We start from the raw sequence: 12,069 nt of genomic DNA, 5'->3' as shown, positions 1-12,069 counted from the left end.
ATATTATCTTCCAGACAATGTGCTTTCCATATTCTGAATTCTATAGGCTTATATGTTTAGATTAAAAACATCCAGGAGCACCGGGGGCACCTGGGTGGCTTAGTTGGTTAAGCGTCTGCCTTCGGCTCGGGTCATGATCCCAGGGTGCTGGGATCAAGCCCTGCATCGGGCTCCCTGCTCAGCAGGGGTCTGCTTCTCCCTCTCCCTCTGTGCTCTCTTTCTCTCTCAAATAAATAAATAAAATCTTAAAAAAAAAAAAAATCCAGGGGCACCTGGGTGGCTCAGTAGGTTAAGCGTCTGACTCTTAATTTCAGCTCAGGTCATGATCTCAGGGTCGAGCCCAAGTCAGGCTCTGCATTCAGCTCAGTCTGCTTGTCCCTCTCCCACTGCCCTTACTCCTGCTCAAGCTCACTCACTCTCTCTCAAATATATAAATAAAATCTTTAAAATAATAAAGTGGGTTACCTCTAGAGAGTAGAAGATGAAAAGTTTTCACTTTTAATTTTATGAATTTCTGGTTTTTTTAACCAATGTTTGCTGTTTTTTAAAAAGTACTGAAAAGCATAGGCATGGATATCCAAAATATATGTAAAAGGGTTAGGAAAACATAAAGATTTGCTTCTGTACAGTAGAGCAATAGATTTGTTGTTCTGCTAGCAAAACTTTTGGCAGGCTGATCAAATCTTATAAATTCTTACAAAATAATTGACCTAAATTTAAATTAACAACTCAATTATTGAAAGAAACTGTTACACAGAAAGATGTTTTAGTGAAGGTGTGGGGAAAAAACCATACACATAAACATTTTGGCAAGTAATTCTGCTATTACTTGAAAACTGTTTTTTTCTAATAGTTGTTTTTTTAAAAAGATTTTATTTATTTATTCGAGAGAGAGCGCAAGTAAGTGGCGGGGGGGAGGGAGGGAGAGGGAGAGAGAATTTCGAGCAGACTTCATGTTTAGCACAGAGCCCCACCCAGGGCTTAATCTCTCAACCCTAAGATCATGACCTGAGCTAAAACCAAGAGTTGGACGCTTAACTGACTGAGCCACCCAGGCGCCCCAGTTATTTTTTTCTGATAAAAATTTTAAAAAGTTCATGTTTATAAAAAAACAAAACAGAAAAATAAAGAAAACTAAAACCAATCATAATCCTATCACCTTGAAAATAGTCATTTCCAACACCCTACTTTCTGACCTAGTCACCCATCCTCCCAGCCTTACTTGATTACTCCTGACTACATCAGAAACCTCTCTTGATAGCACTCTTTACTTTCTCCCTGTTTACCAGCCTCTACTCCACCCCACGCAGCTTGGATCCCACTGTACACCACTTCAACTACTCTTAAGAATGTTCTCACCTCCTTTGGCTCCACTGTTCCTTCAAAACAGGGTTAAATATTTATGAGATTAATGGTAAGTATTAAGCATAGTGCCTGGAATGTGATACACAGTCAAAAAACATGATAGCTGTTAAATAACAAAAAAAGAGACACCAATCTTCTGTCGCAGTGGTATTCACCCAAGGATTATGTCACAGTCACACTGGGGGCTTTTCAACATACACATACCTGTACCTACTCACCCTGGAGAGAATTCAATTCTCTCACAGTGGAGAACAGCAGATTAGTTTGTAAAAGCAGCTAAATTATTCTTACATATCATCCTACCTCTCCCTTTAGGGTAGTGGTTTTCAATAGGGCAGGGTGAGAGGGTGGATTTCTTTCCCTCCCAGGGATATTTGTTATGTGTGGAGACATTTTTGGTTATCATAACCAAGGGAGCTGGAGAGCTACTGGCATTTCCATGGGTAGAGGCCCAGGTTATTGCTAAACATCCTACAATGCACAATCAGTCCCCTATAACAAAGAATTATCCAGCCCAAAATGTCAACAGTACCAGGGTTTTTAGACCTGTACCAGAGTTACAGACCCCACTTTTTAGCCTCTGATCTATAGAAATAAACCAAAAATTCAATCATGACCTATAAGCAGCCTTAAGGAAAATGATTAGAATGTAACTCTTACCAAAAAACCTTTTTTTTCCTCTTCTAAAGATTTTGTTTATTTATTTTAGAGAGAGAGAGCACGCATACATGCAAGCATGGGGAGGTGCAAAGGGAGAGGGACAAGCGGACTCAGGGCTGAGTGTGGAGCCCGACACAGGGCTCAATCTCACAATACTGAGATCACGACCTGAGTTGAAACCAAGGGTTGAACACTTAACTGACTGAGCCACCCAGGCGTCCCCAAGAAAACTTTTTCTAAGTAAATTATACTGTCCTTATTAATTGCTTCCATCTCACCGTAAGATATGTTGACTGATCAATAAACTAGTCAGAGGAATAGAATAATAGTGAGCAACAGTATATGGCTGTAGTTAACATAACCAATCTATAAAATATGTGTATCTTCTTTTGGCATACTACTTCTAAAAGTAGTTGCTGTTTTAGGAAACAGAATACCACTTACACAACCCCCTAATATCTCAATTACCTTTCTAGTCTGAGAAGTAAAATCTCCATCAGTTGCTTCAGATTTCTCACATCTTTTCTTAGATTTTTTCTTGGATTTCTTAGGAGTACTAATTCTGGTGAATTTCATTCTGGAAAAAAAAAAAGACATTCAGAAGCATTTCTATGATTATGTGTAAGAATTTCAATTAAATATAGAAAAGAACCAACTAGGGCTCCAATTTCTGGACAGTTCTTAAAAAAAAAATACTCCCAGTTAGATTCAAACTACTGATCCAAAGTAAGCCAAACTCAAAGCTAAACTCTCAGAAAATATGTTTCCTTTTAGAAATCATAAGCTTTACAGAAAATTACCTCCTAAGATCACTCTTCCATTGGCCAAAACCAGCATGCAAGTATATACCTCAAATATATGGCTCCGTTTACCCAAGAAATAAAACTCTTACTTATTTTTAATCTCATGTTTGTTAGATGCACAGAATTCATATATATATATATATTTTTTAAGATTTTATTTATTTGACAGAGAGAGAGAGCACAAGTAGGGGGAGTGGCAGAGGAAGAGGCAGAAGCAGACTCCCCACCGAGTGGGAAGCCCGACGTGGGGCTTGATCCCAGGACCCTGGGATCACGACCAGAGCCGAAGGCAGAGGCTAACCCACTGAGCCACCCAAGTGCCCCTAAAATTCATATTTGAAAAATATTTCTCCAGGGAATTAATAACCGTGATAAGAGTTTGAACTCATCTAAAATACATCCAGAATTCTTCTAAAATCATGCCTGGCTTTAAATTAAATGTGGAAAATAAACAGCATTTTTGAAACTGTTTTCTTATAAATCAGCTGTGTTCTAGAAAAAATAACACTCTCCAATCCTCAAAGTATTTTCCTTCCCAGCTAATAATATATGCAGAATATTCAGAGCTTCAGAACAAAAACAAAACTTTACCTAATAGGGCTCTCTGAGTCAGAAGGTACTGTTATTAATTCTGCTGTATATAAACTATGCTTTTCTAGTAAGTTGGCTGCTTTTGGAGTGGAAGCCTTTGCTGGACTACCATCTTCAGAATCGGTACCGCTAAGGACTATTGTAGTAGGTGTGCTGCTGGTTCTTACAGCTCTTCTGGTTGGCTTGGGTGTGGAAACATTTACCAAACTGTCTTCAGTTTCAGCTTCAGAATGTATAACCTTATCCTTAACTGGTATGCTGGTTTTTCTTGAAGACTTCTTGTTACACGGAGAAGAAATTTTTACAGGGTCATCATTTACTAAATCTTTACAAGTAAGACTTTCACTGTTAAGTAATGTGCTGTTTTTGAAAACTTCTGTTTTCTTTTGTCTTAAACTCATTCTAAGTCTATTTTGATTCTGTTTATCTCTAAAGGAAAAAGTTGCTGCTTTCTTTTGAATATTTCCCTGTCTATTTTCACCTGGGGTAGTACCAGTACCTAACATTTTCTTATCCTTTTTCTTCAGCTTTTTACTTTTCTTGTTAGGAAAACTTCCTTTCTCAGTGTGTGACGGTGAACTGCCATCATTTGAAACCACCTGAATGTTAGGATTTTCCGTGATTTTTTTAGAATTCTTGTGTCTTCCTTCCTCGTTTAAAGATTTTTCATTGAGCTCTTTCTGCTTCTCAGAAGACTTTCTGACTCCATTTTTAAGTGCATCAGATGCCGGCTGCCTAAATGCTTTCATAAACTGCTGTCTTTCTTCTAGGGTGCATTTCGGTTTCACAGCCTCAGCATTTCCAGCTTCCAGCACTGCCAATTCTAACTCTTCCTCCTGTATGACAACGTTAGATTTTCTTTTCTGAACAGTCTGCTCATTCTCAGGATCAGACAAACTATTTTCCATTTCCAACTGCTTCTGTTTCAAGAAAATGGAGGGTATTTTCCTTGTCTTTCTGGGGGGAATAGGGTGAACTTGTGCAAGAACAGTAACAGTCTTATAGCATACATGTTGGGAAATTTCACAGGTTCCTGGGTCACTTATACAACCACTTTTGACCATATCTTCAACAGTTTCAGAGGGAATACAAATCGACATTGTAGAGTCTGGTATGTGTTCTGCTTTATTTTCCTTGTGACTTTTTAAAAATTCCTCATAGGAGACAGTAATTGTACTATCATTTAAGTGGGCTGTTTTAGTTATACCACCTCTGGAGTCATTTGCAGTACTCTTGATCTCATTAGTTAGGGAAGGGGTTATCTGTTCCCTATCTTTACCATCTTTTTGATGGAGATTTAGCTCCTCAGCCAATGGTATGCTTTCAGATAGATCTATTATATCCCTGTGCTTCCTTTTTCTCATTTTTTTGCAATCATTTTTTGTGATCCTTTGTTTAGGATTCACTTTCTTAGAGCTTTTTATGGAGGTCATAGTGCTTGAGTGTTTTTTATCTTGAATACTTTCTGCAAGTACCTCCACATGATTCTTGCAGAGTAAAACAGAAGTACTACTTTCTACAAAATCATTATTTAGACTAGTGTCTTCTTTGCTATCACTACTAATTTTAATTGGAGATTCATTTTCAGTTTTAACACTATTTAGTCGATGAGATAAATTAACTCTCTTTCCTCTCTTCTTAAACTCTAGATTTGAGAACACTTCCAAAGGTGTTTTACAGCCTTTGCCACTGTCAGCAGGCCATGGTGCAGATGACTTTAGCTTGCACTCTTTTGCTGATTGTGTCTTCTCATTTGTGGGGGAAGTCTTTCTAAAATAATCCAGAATATTACTGGATTTTGGTGAAGAGAAAACACTGTCTCCAGTCTTCCCTATTGGTGATAAATATTTTGTAATCGTTTTGCAGGAAGATCTGTCATCATCTTTCCTTCGCTTTTTGCATGCCTATCAATTTAAGAGAAAAAAAAAAAGCAGTTATTTCAAATAAAATAATCCAAAACATAAATTGTAAACACAGATCTAATATTTTACCTAACTGGATAAAAAAAGGAAGGCTCCCTTAGGTAATGAACCTGATATATTAGAAAAAAGAGCTTTTTTTGCTTTTTTAAAAAATTTGTCAGAGAGAGAGAGCACAAGCAGGAGGAACGGCAGGCAGAGAGAGAAACAGGCTCCCCGCTGAGCAAGAAGCCCGACAAGGGGCTCCATCCCAGGACCCTGGGATCATGATCTGAGCCGAAGGCAGACACTTAACAGACTAGGCCACCCAGGCGCCCTGAAGAAAGAGCTTTAAAATTAAATCTACATTCAAATCTCAACATCACATCAGGCCATACACTTATAATTTGTGTATTTTACTTTATATATACTTAAATAAAAAGTTCCAAGGCCACTATACTTATGTACAAATCGTGTTCATTTCTGTTGTCCTCTGTTTACTCTATAACCATTGAATAGTACCACCCACCCCACAAAATTTGTAACAAACACATTGCATAAAAATATGTGAAGTCAAATGCATGGTGGGGACTCTACAAATATTAATTCCATTCCCTTTTTCCTTTTTTAGTTAAAAACAAATTATTCTTGGGGGTGGCTCAGTCAGTTAAGCATCCATCTCTTGATTTCAGCTCAGGTCATGATTTCAGGGTCATGGGATCAAGCCCCTGGTCACTGGGCTCTGTGCTTTTTTTGCCTTTTTAAAAAAGCAAAGAGGGGACGCCTGGGTGGCTCAGTCGTTAAGCGTCTGCCTTCGGCTCAGGTCATGATCCCAGGGTCCTGGGATCGAGTCCCGCATCGGGCTCCCTGCTCAGCGGGAAGCCTGCTTCTCCCTCTCCCACTCCCCCTGCTTGTGTTCCCTCTCTCGCTGTGTCTCTCTCTGTCAAATAAATAAATAAAATTTAAAAAAAAAAAAATAAATAAAAAATAAAAAATAAAAAAGCAAAGAGATTCTCTCTCTCCTTCTCCTTCAGTCCTTCCCCCTCCTGAACTCTCTCCTTCTCTCTAAAATAAACAAATAAATCTTAAAAAAAAATTGTTCTATTTCTAAGAAACAGACACACAGTGAACAAACGTATGATCCTCAAATTTTTTTTTTTTTAAATATTTTTTTATTTATTTATTTGACAGACACAGCGAGAGAGGGAACACAAGCAGGGGGAGTGGGAGAGGGAGAAGCAGGCTTCCCGCCGAGCAGGGAGCTCGATGCGGGGCTTGATCCCAGGACCTGGAATCATGACCTGAGCCGAAGGCAGACGCTTAACGACTGAGCCACCCAGGCGCCCCGATCCTCAAATTTACTAATCAAGTAAAAATTATGGTGAAGGACACTTACCACAAATTAAAAAAAACAAAACTTTCCAGTGTTTTGTTATTAAAAGTTACTGCCTGCCTCTATGTTATTACCCTCACATATCAAGTTGACTATAAATATATATAATACTATAAAGTTGTATTTCTGTTGGTCATAAATTAGTAACTTACATAATAGAAAAAAATTATTAGCTACAAAAAGCTCCATCAGTCTTTTCTTTCATTTTAACTTCCCTCGGTTCATTTGTTAAAATAAACTTTCCAGAATGACAAGGAAATTTTTAGAAAAAGATAAGTAATGAGGGGTGTCTGGTTGGCTCAGTCAGTAAAGCATGCGACTCTTGATCTCAGGGTTGTGGGTTCCAGCCCCAAGTTGAGTGTAGAGATTACTTAAAAATCTCAAAAAAAAAAAAAAGAAAAAAAGATAAGTAATGAATGGGGGAAATATACTTATAGAAAATTGAAAGGATCACAAAGCCATCATCATTAAACACAAAGTACTGGGGGAAAAAAAGAAGACAGCAGGAGGGGAAGAATGAGGGGGTAAATCGGAGGGGGAGACGAACCATGAGAGACGATGGACTCTGAGACACAAACTGAGGGTTCTAGAGGGGAGGGGGGTGGGAGGATGGGTTAGCCTGGTGATGGGTATTAAAGAGGGCATGTTCTGCATGGAGCACTGGGTGTTATGCACAAACAATGAATCATGGAACACTACATCTAAAACTAATGATGTAATGTATGGTGATTAACATGACAATAAAATATTAAAATATATATAAAATATATTAAAAAAGACAAAAAAACAAAGTACTGGGGGCACCTGGCTGGCTCAGTCAGTGGAGCTTGCGACTCTTGATCTTGGGGTTGTGAGTTTGAGCCCCACACTGGGTGCAGAGATTACTTAAAAAAAAAAAAAAAAAAAGGCATAGTACTGATACATGAATAAGGTAGCCAACGTAATGGAATGGATTAGAAAACCAGAAAAAGAAATAAGTAAATATTTAAGAACTTGGTATATGAGAACAGTAGCATTCAAGTTAGTGAGCCAATAAATAATTAATAAATGGTATTGGGATAAATTTCTAACCAGTTGGATAAATATGAGGCAAAATAAATTACAGATTAAAATTTTATATGTTAAAATGAAATGGTAAAAGCATTAGAAGAAAATGCTAATGAGCTGTTAGTATTATCATTACCCTGAGATGGTATCAAAAGCATGATACTACCGGCTCTGGAGTCAGGCAGATCTAAGTTCAAGTGCTGGCTCTGACATCTACTAGTATGGGACCCTAAGCACATTACTTTTAACTTTAAAAAAAAATTTTTTTAAAGTAGGCTCCACAGTGCAGAGCCCAATGCAGGGCTTAAACTCACAACCCTGATATCAAGACCTGAGCTGAGATCAAGAGTTGGACGCTTAACCAACTGAGCCACCCAGGTGCCCACTTTTAACTTTCTAATTTACTTTTTCTTTTCTTTTTAAAGATTTTATTTATTTATTTGACGGAAAGAGAAAGTATAAGCAGGAGGAGCAGCAGGCAGAGGGAGAGGGAGAAGCAAGCTCTCCGCTGAGCAGGGAGCCCGATGTGGGGCTCTATCCCAGGACCAAGTTGAGTGTAGAGATTTCGGACCCGCGGGCTTCGGAGAGAGTTCTTGTTAATTGGGTTTTCATGACCTGAGCTGAGGACAGACACCTAACAGACTGAGCCACCCAGGCACCCCACTTTATTTTTTTACCTTCTTCCGTCATCCGTATGGATACAGATAATGATACCTCAGCACAGGGTTGATATTAAGCAAAATAATGTATACAAGGCCCTTACCCTTGCAATACTAAAAGGAAAGTATCATTACTATGAAATAAGGTAAGCAGGGCACCAAAAGCAGAAACTCTAAGGTAAAGCTTGATAAACTGACCATAACAAAAATCAAGAACTGTCTAATTCAAGTACCAAAAGTCCTTCTTCACACCCAAGAAAGCTGAGCAACTGCCTTGATTTAGCAAATACCAGCATAACAACTATTAGCAAGTAGACAAAAGTTATTCAATTCTAAAAAATAAGAAAGAGTCCTAGTTAAATAAGTGAAGGTACATTTTAGCTCACTTCAAGGACACGAGTATGTGTATTTCAGTTAGAATGCTAGCTTGAGATGAAAAGGTGTAAAAATACAGCAACCATCACTTTGAGATGCTACTCCATTAGGTTCATGGCATTAAAGTATCTTTGTAACGACTGCTCAGTGCATTTCACTGAAACTTGGTGAATACATAATAGCAGCATTCCATAGATACTAACTGCAGTATCTTAAGCTCTAGAGCCATGAGAAACTGATTTTTTTTTTTTTTAAGATTTTATTTATTTATTTGACAGAGAGAGAGAGACAGCGAGAGCAGGAACACAAGCAGGGGGACTGGGAGAGAGAGGAGCAGGCTTCCCGCCGAGGAGGGAGCCTGATGTGGGGCTCGATCCCAGGACCCTGGGATCATGACCTGAGCCGAAGGCAGACGCTTAACGACTGAGCCACCTAGGCGCCCCGAGAAACTGGCTTTTTAAATAAAATTACTTTGTTTGACTCCTGTAGTGACAATCTAAGCGGTAGTCCTAGAACAGGTAGGTGGACAGACTAGTTGAACTTAAAGAGTCTTTTCAAGCTAAAATTCTGATTCCTTACTATGAACCCACACTTGATCCTGGGATCCTCTGTGACACTCCACAAGTCCAAAACATCAGGTTCCACCAACATTTCAGTATCTGGGAACTGGTCGAGGTATCTTTTCAATCCTGACTTTCCTGGCCCGCAAACATCTCACAATCTCAATGTTTGTTAATACCTATCACGACTTTAGGAAGCGACACATTCCAGCAATTGTTGCACACAATGTCAACTGCGGGGCCTCAGCAGGTCTCTCCTTTCCCTTCCTAGAGCCAAAGTCGGAATTACCTTTTACCCACCTCGTACAGACAGAGATACACTAGCTCACCTCAATCTCGTAGTCCTTCACCGGAGGGGGAGCAGCTGCCGCCGCCATGGCCAGGACCCCCACCATGCTCCCAGCTTCCCGGAATGCCGGCTCCTAGGGCGTTATGCGGCCGAGCCCCGCCAGCCTGGAGGCCATGGAGGCGGCCGGCTCCCGCCGAGGGAGCAGCCCGGCCGCGGGGTCCGTCTCCGACTCCCCCGCGCCCACCGGGACGGAACGGTCGCGGAGGCTGGGCCCAGCTCAGCCGAGTCGGACGCGGGAAGAGGCGGTAAGAAAGCGCGGGCAGCGAGGACTCTGGGACGCGGCCGGCGAGCGCGGGGTGCTCTCGACGCGGGCGCCCCAGGCTGAGCGCCGGGGACTGTGACCCCGGCTAGGAAAGCAGGCCCAACGCAGATCGGACCCGCGGGCTTCGGAGAGAGTTCTTGTCAATTGGGTTTTCGCGCCGTCCGGAGCGCAGGGGGCGGAGCTTACGATTGCTTCGGGAGGCTGCGCGGACGGTAAACAGAGAGGGTCAAAATACTTCTCGGGCGAAACTGCAGGAGGCGGGATTGGTCTCACCGTGGGATTTCAAACTAGCGGGAATCTTGGAGATTCGAACTTCTCACGCCCAGTTTCACGGATAAGAATATGACTGAAGCCCGTTGGTCGCAGAATTAAAACCCTAGATTTTTGATGCCCCAGGCTAACCCTTTTTCAAAACTGGAAATTTGAAAAATGCAGGAAAGGAAGTAATTGATTACATTTCTCCCAGACGGAATGTTATTTTGGCAAGCGTCCTACCTCGAAATACACTCTTTCGGGATCCGAGATTGCGATTTTTAACCCTTAATTGAGCTAAAGAGGAGTTTCTTCCCATGGACTTCGTCCTCGCGGGCAGCTGGTTGGAGTGCTCAGCTGTCGCAGGGTACCAGTATTTTGCTGGTTTGTAGTGATGATAATCTCATACGTCATTTACATTGTTTTCGTGGATTGGTTTAGCTTTGCCTTTTTTTTTTTTTACATCAGTTGCAGTGACATATAGAGTATGTTTACTTTGAGTGCATAGTTTTGACTGCATGGTATTAAGTGCAAAGTAGGGCAAGTAAAAGGATACGTCAAATAATAAGGGAAGCCACCTTGTTACGTCGGGTTATGCATACTCTTTTGACTATTGACGTAATTGTGTCCATCTTTATACCATAAAGATGGTATTGCTGTTGTTTTGACAGCATAAAGGGTACAAATTTCTCCGATGAAACTGGAGGTAATTATTTTTTCTTTTAAAATTATTAGCCCGGATAAGGTTTTTCAGGGAGACTGCACTACCTTCAGTCTTCTATATATTGTTTCGTTGTTCTGTTTTATTATTATTATTATTATTATTATTATTATTACTCACGGTAGACTAAGAACATTGCCCAAGGAGACGGATGAGGAAGAGGACAAGGCAGAGAAATAAAAGAGAAAATTACAGAGAAAACTGAAAGTCCCCTTGACTTCGACCCCCAAACTCAGTGTCTTCCTCTTGGCCCCAATAGTGGCCATTATTTCCTATTTCGTGGGTAGCACTGCAAACATTTATACTTTTATATGGATACATGTATGTATCCATAGAAAAATCTTTAGTGTTGTTTTTAATTATAGAAAAGGTAACACTGTAAATATCACTCAGCCTCCTGCTTTTTTCATTCATTATTGTTTTCAAGAGCTATCCATGATACACATAGATCTGATTCACTCCCTTTCATTCCTCAGCATTCCATCCAACTAGGCACATTTTATTTATTCATTTCCTTCATGTTGTCTCCAATTTTCTGTTTCAGTGAATAGGTGGACACACTTTTCTATATCTCCTTGAACATGTGTAATGTTTCTCCAGAAGACACACCTAGAAGTGGAATTGCTGGGTTATCAGGGTATATATCTCTAGTGCTTTTTATTCGGCTCGGGTCGTGATCCCAGGGTTCTGGGATCGAGCCCCACATCGGGCTCCCTGCTCGGCGGGAAGCCTGCTTCTCCCTCTGCCACTTCCCCTGCTTGTGTTCCCTCTCGCTGTGTTTCTCTCTGTCAAATAAATGAATAAAATCTTTTTAAAAAAATTACTAAGCATTTAAACTGCACTGGTTTGTTAAGCATTTGCACTGAGTTTATTTTTAAATATGTAGTTAGTGTTTTACACAACTCTTCTTTAGGAGTTCATGGCATTTATAAGTTTTAAATTAAATGAGCTCTCATATTTGTATAGCAATTTAGCATTTATGATGTGTCCATGGGGTTTTTTATTATCTTCCCCATCTGGCTAACCCCTACTTTTAATGATTGATTGATTGATTGATTGCTTTAAAAAAAAAAGGGGGTTGGGGGGAGGAGCAGAGGGAGAGGGATAAGCAGACTCCATACTGAGTGCGGAGCC

At 40.3% G+C, this 12,069-nt stretch overlaps 1 protein-coding gene across 4 annotated transcripts in view; it reads right to left on the bottom strand.

Annotated features, from left to right (window-relative positions):
- Positions 1–10,128, bottom strand: part of ATAD5 (ATPase family AAA domain containing 5) — a 48,805-nt gene extending 38,677 nt beyond the window's left edge. For all 4 annotated transcript variants that reach the window (XM_036116901.2, XM_078063350.1, XM_078063351.1 and 1 more), the window contains exons 1-3: positions 9,681–10,128; positions 3,420–5,323; positions 2,494–2,602 (exon numbers count right to left, since the gene is read on the bottom strand). In XM_036116901.2, coding sequence (XP_035972794.2) covers positions 2,494–2,602; positions 3,420–5,323; positions 9,681–9,746 — 2,079 coding nt within the window. In that variant the 5' untranslated portion in view covers positions 9,747–10,128. The remainder of the gene's footprint in view (positions 1–2,493; positions 2,603–3,419; positions 5,324–9,680) is intronic.
- Positions 10,129–12,069: the final 1,941 nt, after the last annotated feature.

The sequence above is a fragment of the Halichoerus grypus genome, chromosome 2 (assembly GCF_964656455.1).
Source record: "Halichoerus grypus chromosome 2, mHalGry1.hap1.1, whole genome shotgun sequence".
Lineage (NCBI taxonomy): Eukaryota > Metazoa > Chordata > Mammalia > Carnivora > Phocidae > Halichoerus > Halichoerus grypus.
The sequence above is the reverse complement of the archived record's forward strand: the minus strand, read 5'-3'. Positions and strand labels throughout refer to the sequence as shown.